The sequence below is a fragment of the Sapajus apella genome, unplaced genomic scaffold (assembly GCF_009761245.1).
Source record: "Sapajus apella isolate SASKATOON/1434 unplaced genomic scaffold, GSC_monkey_1.0 scaffold79, whole genome shotgun sequence".
In the NCBI taxonomy this organism is placed as follows: domain Eukaryota; kingdom Metazoa; phylum Chordata; class Mammalia; order Primates; family Cebidae; genus Sapajus; species Sapajus apella.
Window position 1 is genome coordinate 2,002,987 of NW_022437019.1, and position 21,598 is coordinate 2,024,584.

At 39.7% G+C, this 21,598-nt stretch overlaps 1 protein-coding gene across 1 annotated transcript in view; it reads right to left on the reverse strand.

Moving 5' to 3' along the window:
* Positions 1–21,598, reverse strand: part of RARS1 (arginyl-tRNA synthetase 1) — a 35,034-nt gene that overhangs the window by 12,959 nt on the left and 477 nt on the right. Inside the window, exons 2-10 of the mRNA XM_032252702.1 lie at positions 19,766–19,900; positions 13,961–14,149; positions 12,670–12,778; positions 12,025–12,125; positions 11,300–11,421; positions 9,558–9,678; positions 5,071–5,200; positions 3,833–3,937; positions 199–377 (exon numbers count right to left, since the gene is read on the reverse strand). Of these exons, the coding sequence (XP_032108593.1) occupies positions 199–377; positions 3,833–3,937; positions 5,071–5,200; positions 9,558–9,678; positions 11,300–11,421; positions 12,025–12,125; positions 12,670–12,778; positions 13,961–14,149; positions 19,766–19,900 (1,191 nt within the window). The remainder of the gene's footprint in view (positions 1–198; positions 378–3,832; positions 3,938–5,070; positions 5,201–9,557; positions 9,679–11,299; positions 11,422–12,024; positions 12,126–12,669; positions 12,779–13,960; positions 14,150–19,765; positions 19,901–21,598) is intronic.

The following is a 21,598-nucleotide window of genomic DNA, read 5'->3' on the forward strand; positions in this document are numbered from 1 at the left end:
GGAGGCAAGCTGGAAAACTGGGAAGCATCCAGTTTGTCTGGGTCCAAACCCTCTTCCTTCTTCTATGTTATACTGATGCTCTGAATCTTAGTCTTCTGGGAAAATTTATAGCCATTCAGCATCAAATGCCACCAACCTCACCATACTGTTTTACTTCCAATCAGACAATGTAAAACACATACAAATCTGTAAACTCACTTGTCCACTGTCCACCACATAGATAATCATATCTGCTTTTTCCTCGAATAGTCTTTGTTTAATAGCAGCCAGGTCAGATGTATCATAGGTATAACCTCCATCTGATTTTACGATGGTTAATGGTATGGAACACCCCGGGACAAACACAATCTTTCTGCCATCCTCCACCTGCACAAATCCTACGGGGTTAGAAAAAACTTCATTAATAAAGTTAAAAGAACCCTGAAGGAAAATGAATGCTTAGTCATTCTACTATGTAAATATTTAGTTCTTCGAAGAATATTTTAAAACACATTTATTAGAGAGCTAAAGAAATCACATAATATTTTCCTTACCATGATCTACTAGAAGCCTTGGAAAATGTTAACCGTCAAGGTTGCCTGGACACTCAGGGTGCTATCAGAGCACAAGTCAGATGTTCTGGCAGTTTTCGAGACTTAACACTAAACTTGGCTCCCAAATTCTTTCTTTTTGACACAGTCTCACTACGTTGCCCAGGCCGCTCTCAAACTCCTGGGCTCAAGTGATTCTCCTGCCTCGGCCTCCCCAAGTACTGGGATTACAGGTGTGAGCCACTGTGCCTGGCCTCCCAAAGTCTTTAGTTGGAGCCCATCAGCTCATTAGGCCCAGAAAATGAAAATCTGTGCTTTGCTTTCAAGCTGGAGCCACAACTTTCCTCCTGGAGAAAGATGCAATTCTTATACTGATCTCTAACAATGTGCTAAAGAGTAAGTAGTTGACACCATTTCAAGGTCCAGGAAACAAACACCACAGGATTTAGCATTTGGAATGAGAAGTGCAAAGAAAAATTAAATCCATGTTCATACACTCATGATGAAAAAGGTGAAATTCTTGGATGCAAGAGGTACAGGAAGAACATGGTAACAGCAGCAGCTATGTAGGAGTGCTACTATCTGCCAAGTACTATGCTAAGTCCTTAAATTTATCCTTCAAAAGAACCCTATGTAGTAAATAACTCTATGCTTTCTTACAGTTTAGAAAATTGAGACTTGGTAATATAAAGGAAGTATAAAATAGTAGTTAAAAACATAAGCTTTGTTTTCTCTAATGTTTGTAAAAAGAAAAAAAAAAAAAACATAAGCTTTGAAGACAGACTGGCTACGTTTGAACCTCAGACATATCACTTATTAGCTTTGTGACCCTGGGAAGTTACTAACCTCTCTGTGCCTATTTTCTCACAAAATAAACATTGTAAAAATTGCATTTATTTATTTTTTTGAGACAGGGCCTTGCTCTGTCACCCAGGCTGGAGTGCAGCGGTGTGAACATGCTCACTCCTAGATCTCGTAGGCTCAAGCAATGCTCCTGCCTCAGCCTCTCGTGAAGCTGGGACCATAGGTGTGCACAATCATGCCTGACTAATTTTTTAATTTTTTTATTTGTAGAGACAGGGTCTAACACTGTTGCCCAGGCTAGCCTCAAACTCCTGGGCTCAAGTGATCCTCCCACCTCAGCCTCTCAAAGTGCTAAGATTACAGGCATGAGCTACTGTGCTCAACCTCTCTCTCGTTTTTTTTTTTTTTTTTTTCAGAGACAGGGACTCATTCTGTTGCCCAGGCTGTAGTGCAGTGGTGTGAGCACACCTCACTGTAACCAACCTCAAACTCCTGGCCTCAACTGGTCCTCCTGCCTCTCCAATGCTGTGATTACAGGTGTGAGCTACTGAACCCAGCCAAAATTTTATCATCTTAAAAAGTGTGGTCACTAGGCCCTAGACTATGATTAAAATATGATTCTCATTCAAGGAACCAAGCTTCCTTAGACATATGGTTGATTTCAGATCTGAGGCAGGAAATGTACAAAATAGGCCTGGAATATTATATACCAGAAAGCAATTAAATAACTACCAAAGGAACTGAAAAAAGCAAAACCCCAACCAAAAATAAGAAAGCCAATTTGAGGTTACTTAGCCAAAATGGGACAATTTGAGCATTACAAAAATTATAAAGACAACTGATGGAAAAATATAAAACTCATTAAAAGCCCATTTCAGTAATGTTAAAAATCAAGCAACTTACTTTGAGATGCTAAGAAACACACTTACTATTCTGCAATTGATAAAAAAAAAAAAAAAAAAATGAAGCATTTCTACTACCCTACCTGTCTTCTATGTATTGTACCCAAGGATAACCAAAATAATTAGTAACAAAGTCCAGCGTACGAGAACAAATGGAGAAAGAATGACAGAACAATACCATTTTCCAACCTCCAATGAAGTAGTGGAACCAAGTCACGGTCATAAATAGCTAACAAAACCAATAGGGAAAAGTCTGACAGGGAAATGAATGGATAGATCTGGCTGACAATACTTGAGCTCACTAATCAATCTTAATATGACAAAAAGAGAGACAACTAGACACTGCCTCATTGCCTGCATTTTTGCAACAAAGAGAAAACAAAAGGCCAGGAGCAATGGCTCACGCCTGTAATCCCAGCATTTAGGGAGGCTGAGGCAGGCAGATCACGAGGTCAGGAGTTCAAGAACAGCCTGGCCAACATACTGAAACCCCATCTCTGCTAAAAATACAAAAATTAGCTGGGTATGGTGGTGTGTGCCTGTAGTCCCAGCTACTCAGGAGGCTGCGGCAGGAGAATCGCTCACTCCAGCTCTGGGAGAGACTCAGAAAAAAAAAAAAGAAAACAACAAAACAAGGAATAAAACATAAATTAGAATCTAATGAAGCCTCTTGAGAGAAACACAGAAAAGACATTATGCTAAATAGGACCATATGGGAAATTCTTTAGGACAAATGTCCCAGTTTCTTCAACAATAAAAGAAATTTAAAGAGAGGGAGAAACCTCAGATTTATGGAACTTAAGATACATATCCAATAAATGTTATATACAGACACTGAAAAAACGATTAAAAAACTCATGAATTCAACACTTCGGAGGCTGAGGCAAGTCAATTATATGAGGTCAGGAGTTTGAGACCAGCCTGGCCAACATGGTGGAACCCCATCTCCATTAAAAAAGCAAAAATTAGCTGGGTGTGGTGGTGCATGCATGTAATTCCAGTTACTTGGGAGGCTGAGGCAGGAGAATCATTTGAACCCAGGAGGTGGGGGTTGCAGTCAGCCGAGATCACTCCACTGCACTCCAGCCTGGGTGACAGAGTTAAGACTCTGTCTCAAAAAAAAAAAAAAAAAAAAAAAAAAAAGTCAACTTGAGAAATGTGAACTCTGTATGATTAATGATATTAAGAAATTATTACTGGCTGGGTATGGTAGTTCATGTCTATAATCTCAGCACTCTGGGGGGCCAAGGTGGGAAGATCACTTGGGGCCAGTTCCACACTAACCTAGGCAACATAGCAAGACTGTTTAAAATATACATATATAATTACTTTTCTTGATTTTTTGATGATATTATGGTTTTAGAGCAGGAAGAAGGGCCTGTTATTTCAGAGACATGTACCAGAGCTGTTACAGACGGAATTGTATGATGAAAGCAGTGTGTGTAAGAAGGTATAGATACAATAAGGTTGGTCAGTACCCATAATTGTTGAAATTGGATGATGAGTATGTACATGAAGGTGGTGTTACTATAGATTCTATCCATTTTTGCTTATTTGAAATTTTCCATAATAAAAAGTTTAAAAAAGAGAGCCTACCTCTATCTTCAAGTTCCTTTACAACATCATTCATCCTATCTTGATAGAAGGATTCCCCTCTCTCTATTAAAGTGATGTCCAATGCATCATAGATTTTATTAAACTCTAGGGAAAAAAATAAAATGTCACCAAATAAAGAAAATACGTAAGAATTTTTTAAAAACAGGAAACATGCATCTTATTACATTAAAAATGTATAATAGAGAGCATTACATACATGCTGTCATTTTGAAAAAGGGAAAGAATACGGTAAGATACACATCAAAATATTAATGGGTGGGACTATAATTCTCATTTTCCTCTGTCTACATTTACTGTTTTCTATAAGAAACACGTCCTTCTGGTATAACTTTTTGAAAATTCTTAAAAAATGTAAGAAAAAGAAAAGTTCTTCCTATCTGGTGATCAAATATTTACTAAATTTTCTTGTAGTTTTTCCTGATTTGTACCACTTACCTGTCTATGTAGCAATGCATCGGTGGCACAGTATATATATATATATTTTTTTTTTTTTGAGAAGGAGTCTCACTCTGTCGCCCACGGTAGAGTGCAGTGGCGTAATCTCAGACACTGCAACCTCCGCCTCCCAGGTTCAAGGGATTCTCCTCCCTCGACCTCCTGAGTAGCTGGGATTACAGGTGTGAGCCACCACGCCCAGCCTCACAGTATTACTTATTGTAATTATGAAACATTTTATTACCTAGTGCTACAAACCAGTCATCATGAGTCATCTTTTTCAAAGATCTACTGGCTGTTCTTTAACCTATTTACTCTTCAAAGAAACCTTCAAAACTATTTTGTCAAGTTAAAAAACTTGGAATCCCCTTAAAACCATAAATAAATTTGGCACACTAGGGAACTGGGCATGGCACTCTATCCAAACATTCTATTACATCTCATTGTATACTTCTCATCATTTTGGTCCTATACATTTATGAATAAGCTCATTCCTAAGTGCTCCTAAGTGTTTTAAAGGTTTTGTTACTATTATAAGATTTCTATTTCTTTTATACTTTATTTTCTACTTAATTTTTGCTGACTTCTAACAAAGTTAAATTTTGAGCTTGTCTTAAGACAGGCTCAAAATTTATTAGTTGTTTCAGAAATACTTTTAAGAAAAAATCTATTTGCCTGTCCTCTGAAGTTTAAAATATCATCAAAGTCAAATCAAAATTAAGACTCAAGGAAACCACATACACAGTATTTGCTGGATGAAGACACAAAGCCCAGAATCTCACCTTGGCGGGAGACATCACAGATGAGGTTCCAAGCTTTTATAATATCTGGGTTTTTACCCTGGAGCAGAACTACACACTGATATGCTCGCTTCTTAAATTCCTCCTCAGTATCAAACCTCTTCTTAGATTCCTGTGTGTATATATATTTTATATTTTTAAATATAAGTAAGGCTTGTAAAAAGATCTAATCCTGTATTTCTGAAAAAAAGAACTTACACATTTCTACACAAACACAGTGAGAAAATGCAAACTTAGAACACCAGAAAAAGTGCTCTCCCTCAACAGTTGAGAATGCTGTTACAAATGAACATGCCAAAGAACTCTGAAATCATTTTTCTTGAAAACAGAAAAATCTTGCCGGGAGTGGTGGCTCACGCCTGTAATCCTAGCACTTTGGGAGGCTGAGGTGGGTGGATCACCTGAGGTCAGGAGTTTAAGACCAGCCTGGCCATCATGGTAAAACCCCATCTTAAAAAAAAAAAGAAGGCCGGGCGCGGTGGCTCAAGCCTGTAATCCCAGCACTTTGGGAGGCCGAGGCGGGTGGATCACGAGGTCGAGAGATCGAGACCATCCTGGTCAACATGGTGAAACCCCGTCTCTACTAAAAATATAAAAATTAGCTGGGCATGGTGGCACGTGCCTGTAATCCCAGCTACTCAGGAGGCTGAGGCAGGAGAATAGCCTGAACCCAGGAGGCGGAGGTTGCGGTGAGTCGAGATTGCGCCATTGCACTCCAGCCTGGGTAAAAAGAGCGAGACTCCGTCTCAAAAAAAAAAAAAAAAAAAAAAAGGAAAAGAAAATAGAAAAATCTCACCACAGTTTTCCTTACACTTTTCCCATTTATAAAAGTGTACTGCAGCTAATACGTTTGTGTGCACGAACAGTTCGTGCAGAATAGCTAACAGGTAGGACTGAATTTTCTGTGTTCCAATCTCCATTTTGCATGTGGTCCTGAATGAATTTTTTCTTTCTTTTGTGACAGAGTCTCACTCTGTCTCCCAGGCTGGAGAGGAGTGGCGCGATTTTGGCTCACTGCAACCTCCATGTCCCGGATTCAAATGCTTCTTGTGCCTCAGCTTCTGAGTAGCTGGGATTACAGGCACATGCCACCATAATGGGTTAATTTTTGTATTATTAGTAGAGATGGAATTTCAACATGTTGGCCAGGCGGGTCTCGAATTCCTTACCTCAAGTGATCTGCCCACCTGGGCCTCCCAAAGTGCTGGGATTACAAGTATGAGCCACCATGCCTGGACAACTTATTTATTTTTTACTAAAAAGAAAATTGCTCTCATTGTTTTATTTCTATTTTGAAATCAATATATACTTAAACATAATTAGTTAATCCCAACTAAAATTAACTGGTGTTAACATTTAGTGTATAAATCTACATATTTCTTTGCAAATTCACATACATGTTTTAACAAAAATTGGAAATGGCTTTTCTTTACTGTGGTTTGTAAATTTTAGCAATTTATTTATACAATTTCTTGCATTAATAGACCTGCTCCATTATATTCAAAGTACAGAACTCCAAAAGATGATTGATAACATTAGTTACTTTTCCAGTCTCATATCAATAAACATTTAGCTTATTTTCTTTAGACATGGAGTTCTGCTATTGTTGCCCAGGCCCAGGTTCAAGCGATTCTCCTGCCTCAGCCTCCTGAGTAACTGGGACTACAGGCGCGCGCAACCATGCCCAGCTAAGTTTTGTATTTTTAGTAGAGACAGGGTTTCACCATGTTGGCTAGGATGGTCTCAATTGCTTGACCTCGTGATCCGTGCGCCTCGGCCTCCCAAAGGGCTGGATTACAGTTGTGAGCCACCACACCCAGCCACATTTAGCTTATTTTCAACACAAAACATTTACCAAAAGTAAAATCAAGCAAACAAAAACAAAATCCCCACAAATATTTACTTTTTAATACAGGAATCCTATTCTTGAAACATTATCGTAAAGAAAACGCATAAGAATTCAAACAAATAGAAAACTTGCATCGCGCATTAAAATAAATTTATCTGTTAATCAAAACATTTGACAGAAAATTACAATCTTTATGATCCCTCTATCACAAGGAATTTTTTTTTTTTTTAAAGATAAAGTCTCACTCTGCTGGAGTGCAGTAGCAAGATCACAGCTCACTGCAGCTTTGACTTTGCCAAGCTTGGGTGATCCTCCTACCTCAGCCTCTCAAGAAGCTGGAATTACAGGAGTGTACCCAGCTAATTTTTTGTATTTTGTGTAGAGATGGGGTCTCCCCATGTTGCCCAGGCTGGTCTTGTACTCTTGGGCTCAAGTAATCCACCTGCCTCAGTCTCCCAAAGTGCTAGGATTACAAGCATGAGCCACTGCACCCAGCCCATAAAGAAATTTTTTTAAAACATTTTTTATTTTTAATTTTTGAAGAAATAATTTTTTTGAGGTATGATCTCGCTCTGTCACCCAGGCTGTATAGTGCAATGGTGTAATCACAGCTTACTGCAGCCTTGACCTCCCTAGGTTCAAGTGATGCTCCCACCTTAACCTCCCAAGCGGCTGAGACTACAGGTGTATGCCAACATGCCTGGCTAACTTTTGTATTTTTTTTAGGGACGAGGTTTTGCCATGTTTCCCAGACTGGTCTCAAACTCCTAGGCTCAAGGATTTTGCCCACGTTGACCTCTCAAAATGTTGGGATTACAGGTGTGAGCCGCTGAACCCAGCCAGGAAATAATTTTTAAAAAGGGAAAAAAATCCACGTGTACAAAGCTATTTACTGAATAACAGCACCTTTAAAATAGAAAAAAATTCAATTAAGGATTAATGCAAACATTGGTATATCAATCCAACAAAATGTGCAGTCATAAAGTAACACACAAAAGTTTGCAGTATTAAACACAATACGAAAACTACAATATAATAAATGATTAATACATGTTAGTATACAGATAAGGTGTCAAAGAAAGTTGACCACAATGGGCATTTTACAATATGGATGATGTGAAAATTTGTCTTTTAAATTGTTTTTACATATACTTAACATTTTCAAAATACATATTAAGCATCAAAAAATTTTAAGTGCTATAATGTATTCTGATTAATAAACTTCTAAATTCACGTAGTAAGTAATGTGGTAGAATTCATTTTTTTAACTTTCATTTTTAAACGTAATTTTATTTTTTAAGACAAGGTCTTGCTCTGTCACCCAGGCTGGAGCACAGTAGCATGACCACAGCACACTGCAGCCTTGACCTCCTGGGCTCAAGTGATCCTCCCGCCTCAGCCTCCCAAGTAGCTAGAACCACAAGCGTAAACCACCGTGCCCAGCTAGTTATTTTTTTTTTTTTAAAGATGGGGTTTCACCATGATGGCCAGGCTGGTCTTGACCTCCTGACCTCAGGTGATCCACCCACCTTGGCCTCCCAAAGTGCTAGGATTACAGGCGTGAGCCACCGCGCCTGGCCCCAGCTAGTTATTTTTGTACTTTTTGTAGACATGGGATCTCACTTTGTTGCTCAGGCTGGCCTCAAACTCCCGAGCTCAAGCAATCTGCCTGCCTCAGCATTCCAAAGTGCTGGGATTATAGGCATGAGCCCTGCACCTAGCCTAGAATTTCATTTTTTTTTTTTTTTTTGAGACGGGAGTTTCGCTCTTGTTACCCAGGCTGGAGTGCAATGGCGCGATCTCGGCTCACCGCAACCTCCGCCTCCCGGGTTCAGGCAATTCTCCTGCCCCAGCCTCCTGAGTCGCTGGGATTACAGGCACGTGCCACCATGCCCAGCTAATTTTTTGTATTTTTAGTAGAGATGGGGTTTCACCATGTTGACCAGGATGGTCTCGATCTCTTGACCTCGTGATCCACCCGCCTCGGCCTCCCAAAGTGCTGGGATTACAGGCTTGAGCCACCGCGCCCGGCCTTAGAATTTCATTTTTAACATATACTAATAAACAAAGCAAAGATGGCATATTAACAGGTGGGGGATGGCTGTCCCTATGCATGCAACCAAATGTAATCTATCTAGTAGTGGTTCCACATACCCAGCCAAATGCAATGAATCTGGGGGCAGGGGGTGGCTGTTTGTAAGGCACACAGCCAAATGTAACGAATGTCAAAATAAAAAAAGAGTCCACTTCTTCAGGTAGGTAAACTGAACAAAACGGTTTGTCAGTGTAAGTGAATTTAATTTAGTCTGTTCTCATTTCGCCTTCCACCATAAATAAAAGCTCTTGAGTCCTCCCCAGAAACTGAGTAGATGCCAGTGCCATGCTTGTACAGCCTGCAGAGCTGTGAGCTAATTAAATGTCTTTTCTTCATAAATTAAAAAAATAAAGTAATTTAAGTTCAAGAGAGTGTCATTTATACAGAGAGAACATGTACTACTAAGGCCGTTAGCAACTTTCACTCAACTCCATAGCAGCTTTAAAAACCATTTTAAGTTTCCAAAGGAAAACAGATAATTATGATTAATGTCAAGCAAATAATGTAAAATAAATGGTATCAAACCTTATAAAAGGCCTGAAGATCCCCAATAGGAGGTGAAACTGTTAGATAATCTGGAAATTTATCTTGCAGGTGAGCGATGAGCATGCCAAACTGGGTCCCCCAATCTCCTATATGATTCAACCTAATACCAATCAGAGAATATAAAATCAATAATAAACATGGTTAAGTTAAATTAGAGGAACTATATTCCATTAGGAACCACTAACATTTACATGCCAGTACATCAACATCTAGTAATATCTGTTTACTTAGATATTTCTTCAACTGGTCTGAAAACTTCACAAGAGATGAAAACTACGTCTGTTACATTTAGCTCTGCATACTCAAGTAATAGAGGCTGCACATGGCAGGCATCCAGGAATTCCTGAATGTGTTTTCTGTCAATGGACTATAATCTGTTTATTTTGTAGCTAATTAAGACAATGACAGCTGAGCCAATGTTGGTTATTCCCACCATTTTATGAAAATTTAACATTTTAACCAATTATCTTAGTATAATTTAGACCAATGGTTCCCAAATATCAATATCATATATTCTTGAAAATATATGTTGGGCTGGGCCAGCGCCATGTAATCCTAGCACTTTGGGAGGCGGAGGCAGGAGGATCATTTGAGGTCAGGAGGTTGAGACCATCCAGGCCAACATAGTGAAATCCTGTCTCTACTAAAACTACAAAAATTAGCTGGGCGTGGTGGTGCAGGCCTGTAGTCAAAGCTATTTGGGAGGATGAGAAGGAAAGATTGCTTGAACCCAGGAGGTAGAGGCTGCAGTGAACCAAGGTTGCACTACTGCACTCCGGACTGGGCGACAGAGAGAGACTCTGTCTCAAAAAAAATATATGTTGATCCAACCACTTCTTTCTCGCTGCTTTTTTAATTTTTTTTTAAAGACGGGGTTTCACCATGTTTGTCAGGCTGGTCTTGAACTCCCGACCTCAGGTGATCCACCCGCCTTGGCCTCCAAAGTGCTTGGATTACAGGCGTGAGCCACTACGCCCAGCCCTCTCTGCTTTTTTTTTTTAATCCAAACCACCAGATCATTTTTCAAGTGCATCATGATGATAGCCTCTTCACTTACTGTTACAGTCTCCCTTCTTTGCCTAGCTTCCTCACAGTAAGTAACCAGAGTAATCTTTAATTTGTATTATTTAAAAATTTTATTTCTCTAAAAATATAAAAAATAGAGACAGGTTCTCGCTATGTTGCCTAAGTTAGTTGAAAACTCCTGGCCTCAAGTGATCTTTTCACCTTGGCCTCCCAAAGTGCTGGGATTATAGGTGTGAGCCACAGTGCCCAACCTAATCTTTAATTTGATCACCTTATTCCACAAACTAAAACTCTCTAATAGCTTTCCATTACGCTTAGAATAAAATCTCAATTGCCTATCGCAGCTTACAAGCAAGGCCCAAAATAACCTATTTCTTTACTACCTTTCTCCCTAGTAGGATATAAACCCCTTGTATACAAGAGGTCCTCAAGAAATATTTGTAGAATGAATAAAGGAGTTTAATCCTTGGTTTTACTAAGAATCTAAAAAAAGTAAAATAGTAAAAATGGTTCAGAGGAGAGGCTCAGGACATATATTAAAAGCTTACTGGGTGATTGTAAAGCAGAACTAAGCTGATGAACCACTGATTTAGTTGAACGAACGATCTTTCTCGAGTGAGATATTTCATGTTCTATAGAATTTTCCAAACAAGAAAATAAGGCAAGAGAATAGGAAGCAAGGCAAGAGCACATACCTGAGCACATCATATCCTGCAAATTCAAAGAGGCGGGATATACTCTCTCCGATGATGGTTGACCTCAGGTGGCCTACATGCATCTCTTTAGCTATATTAGGGGAGGAAAAGTCAACTATAACCTGTGGTAGACAAAAAGAGAAGGCTGTTAAGAAGGGCATAAACATTTTGTTCTAATACATTAATAACACATTTAATAACAAACTCAGACTTAAACATTAATTTGGGTTGTAATTCAATCATGTTCGATTTTACGATGGATCTGCTTGTATATTTTTAACTGAAAAAGAATCAAATTCATTTATAAAAATTATCCACTCTATTTCAGTGATACCTGTTTATCAACTGGCTACCTCAAATGCCTTGTGGAATTAAGTGGAAAAAAAAAAAAATCACACAACATGCTAGACTCAGGACAAAGCCTACTTCATAAGTATGTTCATAATCTCAAATGTTAATGATTAAATTTCAATATAAAAAGTGAAATCCATTCCCAGTTTCAGCACTTTCCATGTGGTTCGTGTTTCCTTTTCTTTATTAGAGATGAAGTCTCACTATATTGCCCAGGCAGAAGTGCAGTAGCTATTCACAGCCTTTAACTTCTGGGTTCAAGCAGTCCTCCTGCCTCAGCCTCCCAAGTAGCTGGGACTATAGGCACATACCACCATGCCTGGTACCATGAGGTTCTAAGATACTAATATATTAATCAAAAAGTATATATATACCTTTTTATTCTCTCCCAGAGCAGGTAGTTTAACTCCATTCACTAGGAGACTGGTCAACTGTTCTGATACAAAATCCTTTCTTAAGTGGACATTAATAAAACCTAATGATAGAAGAGAAAATATATCAGATAGTGTCTTATCCGGAATAATCGCTCACTCCTAAGGATTTGTTCCAGAAGCTGACCTGGCTCTGGCAAAATTCTTCAGGATTCCAATACCAGTTGTGGCCTTGACTTAAGCTGTCTTGTAAGCTCCTGTCTCACCATCTACTTCAAGCCTTCACCACTCTCCTGAAACCTTCCTACTTAATTCAGGAACCTTTCACTATCAGCAAACAATCTGTTTGCCTCTTAACAGAGAACAGAATGCCCTTGTGCTGAAGACTTATCTGCCATTATCTGTCCTAATTTTGCTGATGAAAAACTGAATCACAAAGAGGCAAAGTAACTAATTCAAGATAAGGCAGCTAAAAGTGGTAGATGAGTCTAGATTAAAACTTCAATTTCCTACTTCACAATCCATAGTGCTTTCACTATCTTGTTCAGTATATAAATTTTAAACTTGTAAATAAAATGTGTGTTCTTTTTTAACTTCAAAATGGACTCATCTTCAATACAACTATTAAGAAGGATAATAATGTCATACCAGGACCAGCAATTTCAACTTTTTCAATATATTCATTGTCTGGGAGGTGTTTGGTAATGTTTTCAGCAATTTCTCTTGTATTAACTTTCTGTTCCTTGGTTTTGAGCATCTACAACACAATATAAAATGATTCATTACACAACAGGTTTCAGGAAGTTACTCAAAAATGCACATCCGACAAGGCACAAGATGCATTTTACGTAAGAATCATGGAAAGAGCCGGGCGTGGTGGCTCACGCCTGTAATCCAAGCACTTTGGAGGCCAAGGCAGGCAGATCACCTGAGGTCGGGAGTTCAAGACCAGCCTGACCAAATGGTGAAACCCCATCTTAAAAAAAAGTAAATTAAAAAAAAAAAGAACCATCGAAAGGCAGAAGCAGTGAAGTCCAACCACGTTATGAATGACAGTTTAAAGTGTCAGTAGTGCCAAGAGGAATAGAAAAGTGCCCAAACTACATGATCTCTATTTCCAAATGTTACACAAAAATACCTGGAACTCTCTTTTTCTTTTTTGGAGACGGAGTCTTACTCTGTCGCCCAGGCTGGAGTACAATGGCGTAATCTTGGCTCACTGCAACCTCTGCCCCAAGTTCAAGCAATTTTCCTGCCTCAGCCTCCCTTGTAGCTGGGATTACAATACCTGAAGCCTTTTAATGATGACACAATAAAGTCTACAGTAGCCTGGTTCCAGCATATTTACATTACTAATTTTCAAGTCATTAAGGTGTGCAATAGTCACACATGAGAAACACTATAAGAAAAGATCTGGACTCTTTAGAGTAACTCTTTCTAATCCAGCAAAGAAAGGAAAATAGAAAGACCCAAGCCAGATGCAGTTAACCACAAACACATCAGACAATGTAGCTATTTAAAATGGGGAAATCCTCTGCTTGAAAATGAATACATAAGCCTGGCTCAAAGATCACAGTTACATCAAATATTTAATAAGGATGCTGACTGGTAAATGGCTAATTTTAATTTTTCACCTCCCAACACTCATCAACAAAACACAGCAATCCTGGATACAGCTGGAGGGAAATACTTAAAGAGTACCAATGATTGTTCTTAAATATTGAGAATATATGTAAAACTTAACCAAAACTTAAAACTGTGTTTAAAAAAAAAGTTAAAACATATGCCCTCCCCCATCCCCTTTCTCAAGTTTTTCAAACTGTGGCAAATGTCCTTTTCACCAAGGATACAACTTGCAATAGTATTATTTCTATAAATGCTAATGATGATATTAATACTTAAAAAAGACAAATAACTAAGAGTCATGACAATACATCACCTGAGAAATACCCATAGCACTATTACACTGATAGTCCCCAAACTTGGGCTGCTGACTTGGTGTCACTATCAGAGGAGGATTTTCCAAATCTGGATATGCAGCCTTAATTGCATGGCCAAAGACCTCTTGCAGGCGGCTATTAATGTTAATCATATTTTTAGTTGGTTTGTTTCTTTCTGCCTGAAGACTCTGTAGGAAAAGAATGGAAACATGGCAATAATGTACAACATCATCACCATACAAAATTTCTACAAATTATTTCGAGTACAGACCTTCGAATATCTTAAGAACCAAAAGGGAAGGCTGGGCGCGGTGGCTCAAGCCTGTAATCCCAGCACTTTGGGAGGCTGAGGAGGGTGGATCACGAGGTCAAGAGATCAAGACCATCCTGGCCAACACGGTGAAACCCCATCTCTACTAAAAATACAAAAATTAGCTGGGTGTGGTGGCGCGTGCCTGTAGTCCCAGCTACCCGGGAGGCTGAGGCAAGAGAACTGCTTGAACCTGGGAGGCGGAGGTTGCAGTGGGCCGAAATCACACCACTGCACTCCAGCCTGGCACCTGGCGACAGAGCAAGACTGTCTCAAAAAAAAAGAACCAAAAGGGAAAATGTACTCATAGTGTGATGCCCTCACATTTGGGACTTACTAAGACGTGAAGCAGAACAAGTCCATCCCATAGCATCTACAACTCCATGGGAAATGCCCAGAGGTCTTACTTTCTGCATTTGTTTTAGCAGAACAGAAACTGGGAGGAGGCAGTTGAAAAGGGCTACTGGAATCCTTTTCTCAGCTTCCCTAAATCTCTGAGAAAATTATATTTCACATCAAATATTGGAAGTGAAAACTCAATGGACAAAAAACAAACAAAAAAAAATGTTGTGTTCATGAAAATGTTGACCTCTTCAAGGCAAATAAAAGGGAACAAAGTAGGTAATATCAATATACCAGAAAACCCAGTAGTTTTGTTTACTGTTATTAGACCTACTACCTCCTGTTTTCCATGGAATATAGTCATTTAAGATGGCATATATGCCGGGCGTGGTGGCTCATGCCTGTCATCCCAGCACTTTGGAAGGCTGAGATGGGTGCATCACCTGAGGTCAGGAGTTTGAGACCAGCCTGGCTAACATGGTGACATCCCATCCCATCTCTTAAAAAAAAAAAAGATGGCATACGATTATCTCTATTACTGCACTTGTCATACCCTCATAAAACTATCTGTCTCCACCACTAGACTGCTGGATGCACAGAGTGCTTAGTTCATGGCTCTCTTCCCTGGCATCTAGCACTGTACTTGTCATATATAGCAGTTAAGAAAAAAAAAAAAAAAAAGAAAAAGAAAAAAAAAAGGAGAAAAAGCTGAATGAACACATATGCTTTTAATGGAGGGTAAATATGCTGCCTATACACTTATATGTTCATCAATTTTATGTTCATTCAGATGTTCATCACAATTTTAGGTTCATCACAAATTTATGTTCATCAAAATGTCAATGCTATAAAATATTAATAACAGTAACAAAAGTTAATATTTGAGTATGTAGTGTCAAGATTTGAACCAAAAGCTTTACTTATATGCATTATCTTATTCCATACACATAATAAAATGGAGTTTGTTACTATTATCACTATTTCTATGTGGGCTACAGATAAGTAACTTGCCAAAGATAATAGGTAGGGTGCGGTGGCTCATGTATCTGTAATCCTAGCACTTTGGGAGGCTGAGGCGGGCAGATCCCAAGGTCAGGAGTTTGAGACCACACTGGCCAATTTGGTGAAACACCCGTCTCTACTAAAAATACAAGAATTAGCCAGGCATGGTGGAACATGCCTGTAATTCCAGCTACTTGGGAGGCTGAGGCAGGAGAATCGCTTGAACCTGGGAGGCAGAGGTTGCAGTGAGCTGAAATCACACTACTGCATTCCAGCCTGGGCAACAGAACAGGACTCTGCCTCCAAAAAAAAAAAAAAAAAAAAAAAGAATAAGTGGAAAAGCCCAGATTCAAACTCAGGGTCTATTGGAATGAAGAGTCCAAGTTTCACGCTTCTCTCATCATCCCTATCATAGGAAGAAATTATATTCTTAAATTCACTAAAAAGCCTGATTTCAAGTTTGTAGCTAATTAATAATTGACTCCTCTCTTTGGTAACATACTTAAAACAAGGAAGATACGTTTATCACAATCTAAAGATTTCCAACAGCAAATACCAAAGTTACTTGGATATGATTCTTTTTTCTTCTTTGTTGTAAGACACAAGATCTCACTGTCCACTCTGTTGAGGCTGAAGTGCAGTGGCATGACAGCTCACTGTAACCTTGAGCTCCTGGGCTCAAGAAAGCCTCCTGCCTTCATCTCCCAAAGCACTGGGATTACATGCATGAGCCACCACATTTGGCCTAGATTATGATCTTATACACAAAACTTGCTATAATTGTGGGTCAAGATGGCCAGGGGCAGATCTGTGTTAATTGGATCCAAATAATTAAAAGCTTGCTTGGCTCAGAGTACACTGAAGTTTATACATTGAACTAAACTATATTATTGGTGCAGTTAATTAGAAATCAAGCGGCAACAGGAGGCCTAAGGTAAAGACCATCCCCCGCAGTAATACTGGGGAACACCTCGGGGTGGTTGCAGAGCAGGGAATGCTGCTCTGGTCCCACGAATGCCTTCTCAACATGGAGACTGCATGAGGGCCTCCTAAAGAGGGCTTAGGCAAAGATCTCTGAGAAGGGAGGCGACCTCTGCTCACAGATCCAGGAGGGTCTCTGCAGATGGGAGCTGACAAGGAGAAAAGCCTTGCAGGGCAGAGATGAAGGAATACCCCAGGCTCTGCCTAGGTTCTCCAGAATAAGCAGTGATTTTAATTGCTCTATGTCCTCAATGCCCCTTGATGCATTAGGCTCCTCATCTGCTATACTTCTGATGCAGGGGTACCCTGATAACAATCACAATCGGTGATAAACTCAGAGTACTAGTTTACAATGTCTTGGTAGGATCTCAAGTGCTGTTAAATGCTCAGAGCACTAGTTTAGCATGTCTTAGAAGGATCTCAAGTGCTCTCCGTCCAAGCCCATAAGATCAATGAGATCATGCACATAATAAAAGTGTTTGGAGCCCAGAGCTGGGGACCAACAGAGTTCCCACACCTGTGTTAGTCCCCTGGACCCATGCTGTATATTCTACCCTTGTGTCTCTGTCTATTTCCTTTTCTCAATCCGTCGTCACCTCCGGGACTAATGGTACACATGTATGGGGTTCAGCTGGTTCCCAACAATAAATGTCAATTTTTTATTTTTTATTTTTGAGACAGGGTCTCACTCTGTTGCCCAGGCTGGAGTGCAGTGACACGATTTCAGCTCACTGAAACCTCCGCCTCCCAGGTTCAAGTGATTCTAATGCCTCAGCCTCCCAAGTAGCTGGGATTACAGGCATATGCTGCCACCCCTGGCTAATTTTTTTATTTTCAGTAAAGACAGGATTTCACCAGGTTGGCCAGACTGGTCTTGAACTCCTGACCTCATATGATCCACCCTCCTCAGCTTCCCAAAGAACTGGGATTACAGATGTGAGCCACAGCGCCCGGCCTCAATTTTTTTATTTTTAAAGGATAGGAGTGCCAGTATGCCGGGCGCGGTGGCTCAAGCCTGTAATCCCAGCACTTTGGGAGGCCGAGGCGGGTGGATCACGAGGTCAAGACATCGAGACCATCCTGGTCAACATGGTGAAACCCCGTCTCTACTAAAAATACAAAAAAAAATTAGCTGGGCATGGTGGTGTGTGCCTGTAATCCCAGCTACTCAGGAGGCTGAGGCAGGAGAATTGCCTGAACCCAGGAGGCGGAGGTTGCGGTGAGCTGAGATCGCGCCATTGCACTCCAGCCTGGGTAACAAGAGCGAAACTCCGTCTCGGAAAAAAAAAAAAAAAGAGTGCCAGTATGTACAGAGAGAGAGAGAGAGAGAAAGAGTGTGTGTGTGTGTGTGTGTGTGTGTGTGTGTGTATACCTCACATACAAAATCTACTATACTTAGTTTTGGCACCATGCAAATTACTATCTGATTATAATCAATTCAGTATGTTTTCTCTATCAGTTTCATATGTGATGCTTTCAAGTCAGAGCACATGGCCAAAGTGAACCAGGGAAAGAGGACAGGGTGAATGGCCATCACACACAGTACTTTATTACTCTGTGGTTTTTAGTTCTGCTATGTACGTTGTGTTCAGCTGCTAATTCAGTAGAGCAAAGTATTTGTCAAAGAATCAATATGCCTTCCACATTACACTGAGAGCATTCTCCTATCTATATGAGAGCTAATCTGCATTACAGAAAAAAATGAGTATTAGTATATGCTGTACTTCTATCCCAGCTACTTGGGAGGCTGAGGTGGTTCCGAAGAGTTTGAGAAAATACTGTACTTCCTTTTGTATCTTTTCCCTTATAGTCAGTCTTTAGCACATATCAGACATTTAATAATACTTTTGAATTAAAATAAATGTAAAAGAGAATTAAGTATATATAAGTGCAGAATGAATGACATAACCAGAAAAGTGAGATTCTTTTGGGAAGAGTCTATGGAAAAGGAATTTTGTGATTTTAGAAGACTCAAAGAAAAGCATAGCAGATCACATATGGGTAATATGAACTCAAGCACAGCAGATCACAAATAGGTAATATGAGAAATGTCATGAGAGTGGGGCAGATAGAGTCTAAGGTGAGTAAATGGAATCAATCAGCTTTGGGAAAAAGATGTAACGCCAGAAAAGTTTGTCTGAGAGTAGAATATACACACAGGAAAATAATTACAGAAATGAGGTCAATACTCTGGGATATGTCATTGCCAAACCTGAAAAGTGGGCCAAAGAACTGCAGTAAGTTCATTTTTGTTTTAACAAAACTGATAAACACTGTTAAATTATGAGACTATTAAATAAATATAGCACAAACTTCATGGGAAAAAAAATGTTTTGAAATACCAGGTGGAAAAAAAGCCCAAATGATAAGATACAAAAGTAAAACTGTAAAATAACCAACTTAGGGTGGAGAAGGTATGTAGGTGACTTTCAAATATTTCTTTTATGATAGAGGCAATGATTTAAAAATTAAATTTTTTTTAAAGGCATGGGTATAAACTGCTGAAAGAAATGCCTCAACCTTGCTGGATATAGTGGGTCACACTTGTAATTCCACCACTTTAGGAGGCCAAGACAGGGAGGCTCGAGGCCAGGAATTCCAAGGCCAGCCTGGCCAACACAGCAAGACCCCAACTCTATTAAAAATATATATATATATATGAAAACAGACTATTACAGTAAAATAGTAAAAAAAAAAAAAAAAAAAAAATTAGCTGGATGCGGTGGCAAATGCCTGTAGTCTCAGCCACTCAGGACACTGCAGTGGGATGGTTGCTTGAGCCTGAAGGTTGAGGCTGCACTGAGCCATGATCATGTCACCACACTCCAGCGTGAGTGACAGAGATCCTGTCTCAAAAAATAATAAATAAATGCATAAATAAAAATTTAAAAAGAAATGCCTCAACCCTACCTAAATCCTACTTTGTCAGCTAAATAGTTTCAGGATGAAACATCTCAAAGAGTCCTAAAGGACAGGACGATACCAACTTCTCACTATTTGCACCAACTACTTCAGTCCTAAGTTGTCCAATGCAAGGAAAAGAATAGGGTTTCTATGCTGCTTTTTCCAAATTCCACAGGAAATACTTCCAGAATCTTTGGTAACAAAGGTTTTAAAAAAGGTATAATAATTCAAACTGGAGAATAATTCTGGAACCCAAAGTACTCACCTTTCGAAGAATATTCAGTCTATACTTTAATTTTAAATTTTCTTCTTGTAACTGCTCCAAATTTGGAGAAGCTCCTAAAGAACCACAGTTTTTCAACCGGTCAATTTCAGCAGTCAGAGATTTAATCTCTTTTTCCTGGGGAAAAAAGGCACTTTTTTCAGTCCGTAAACTTACTTCCACATTTCCCCTCTCCAACAAGGCACGGCATAGACCATGGGAATCATTAATGTGCCCTTTGACCATCTGTGATTTTTTTTCTCCTCTGAGACTTTTGCTGACATTGGCACATTATCCTTAATAAGAAAATACTGGCCAGCATGGGAGCTCCCGCCTATAATCCCAACACTTTGGGAGGCCAAGGCAGGTGGATCACTTGAGGCCAGGAGTTCGAGACCAACATAGACCATCAGTGTTGCTAACACAGCGAAACCCTGTCTCTACTAAAAATACAAAAATTAGCTGGGAATGGTGGTGCATGCCTGTAATCCCAGCAACTTGGGAGGCTGAGATGAGAATCGCCTGAATCCCAGAGGCAGAGGTTGCTAAGAGCTGAGATCATGCCAGTGTACTCTAGCCTGGTTGACAGGGCAACTCTGTCTGGAAAAAAAGAAGAAAAGAAAAGAAAAGAAAGAAAGCAAGCCAGATATGGTGGCTCATGTCTGTAATCCCAGCACTTTGGGAGGCCGAGGCAGGCGGGTCACAAGGTCAGGAGTTCAAGACCAGACTGGCCAACATGGTGAAACCCCATCTCTACTAAAAAATACAAAAATAAGCTGAGCATGGTGGCTCATGCCTGTAATCCCAGCTTCTTGGGGGGCTGAGATAGGAGAATTGCTTGAACCGGGACCTGAGAGGCAGAAGTTGCAGTGAGCAGAGATTGTGCCACTGCACTCCATCCAACCTGGGCTACAGAGCAAGACTCCAACTCAAAAAAAAAAAAAAAAAAAAAGGAAAGCAAAGAAAATGTTACGCACACATATACGTGTGTTGGGAGACAGGAATAGGAGTGTTAAGTGTATAATGAAATATATCTTATATCCCTAGTTTTTTTCTTTGGCTCAATAAGACACTCTCATTTAGCAAGAATACTTAGTTAAATTTCAGGTTGACCAACCTGCTTTTATTCCCAAGTCTTATGACTTGGGACTCTTAAAAAAACCAAATGTCTTTTGTCACATTCAAAATAGCTCAAGGGTCTGCCTTTTACCCCTTCCAGGACTAAACAATTTTCCCATTTCTTCTTACTTCCAGTGTCTTAGGTCCAGGCTTTGTACTTTAATATCTAAAACTAAACACATGTCAATTCAGAAAGAAACAAAGCTTCTAACTTCACTGCAAAACTCAGAGGGAGGATCCTCATCTGAAATTTCAGAATACTTACAGGGAGATAGCTACACCCAAAGCTAAATTGCCATAAATGAGCATACATTATGTTCCAGGAGCTGAGCTAAACACTTTTCAGAAATTACCTTCATGATAATTACAACCCAGTGAGGCAGTCCTTATAACCCCATACGGAGAAATATATGGCTCAGAAACGTAAAGAACCTGCCAATTTACTCGACTAACTTGTACTTTGTTACTGCTGATAAAAGTAATAAAGCTGTAACGAGTACTGTGAACTACTTTCCTACCATCTGTCCCCACCTGGGCATAAAAGGTAATGGAACTGTCCCGCTTTCACTTTCATAAGGTGTGGCTGTTCCTTCCCAACGAATGTGGAGGGCAGAGAGCAAACTCCCGTTGGTCTGATAATGAATCACTCCATGGGCTTATTAGGAATCCTCTGGCTCAGTATCCCGGAAAGAACTGTGGCTAGGCAGCAAACCACGA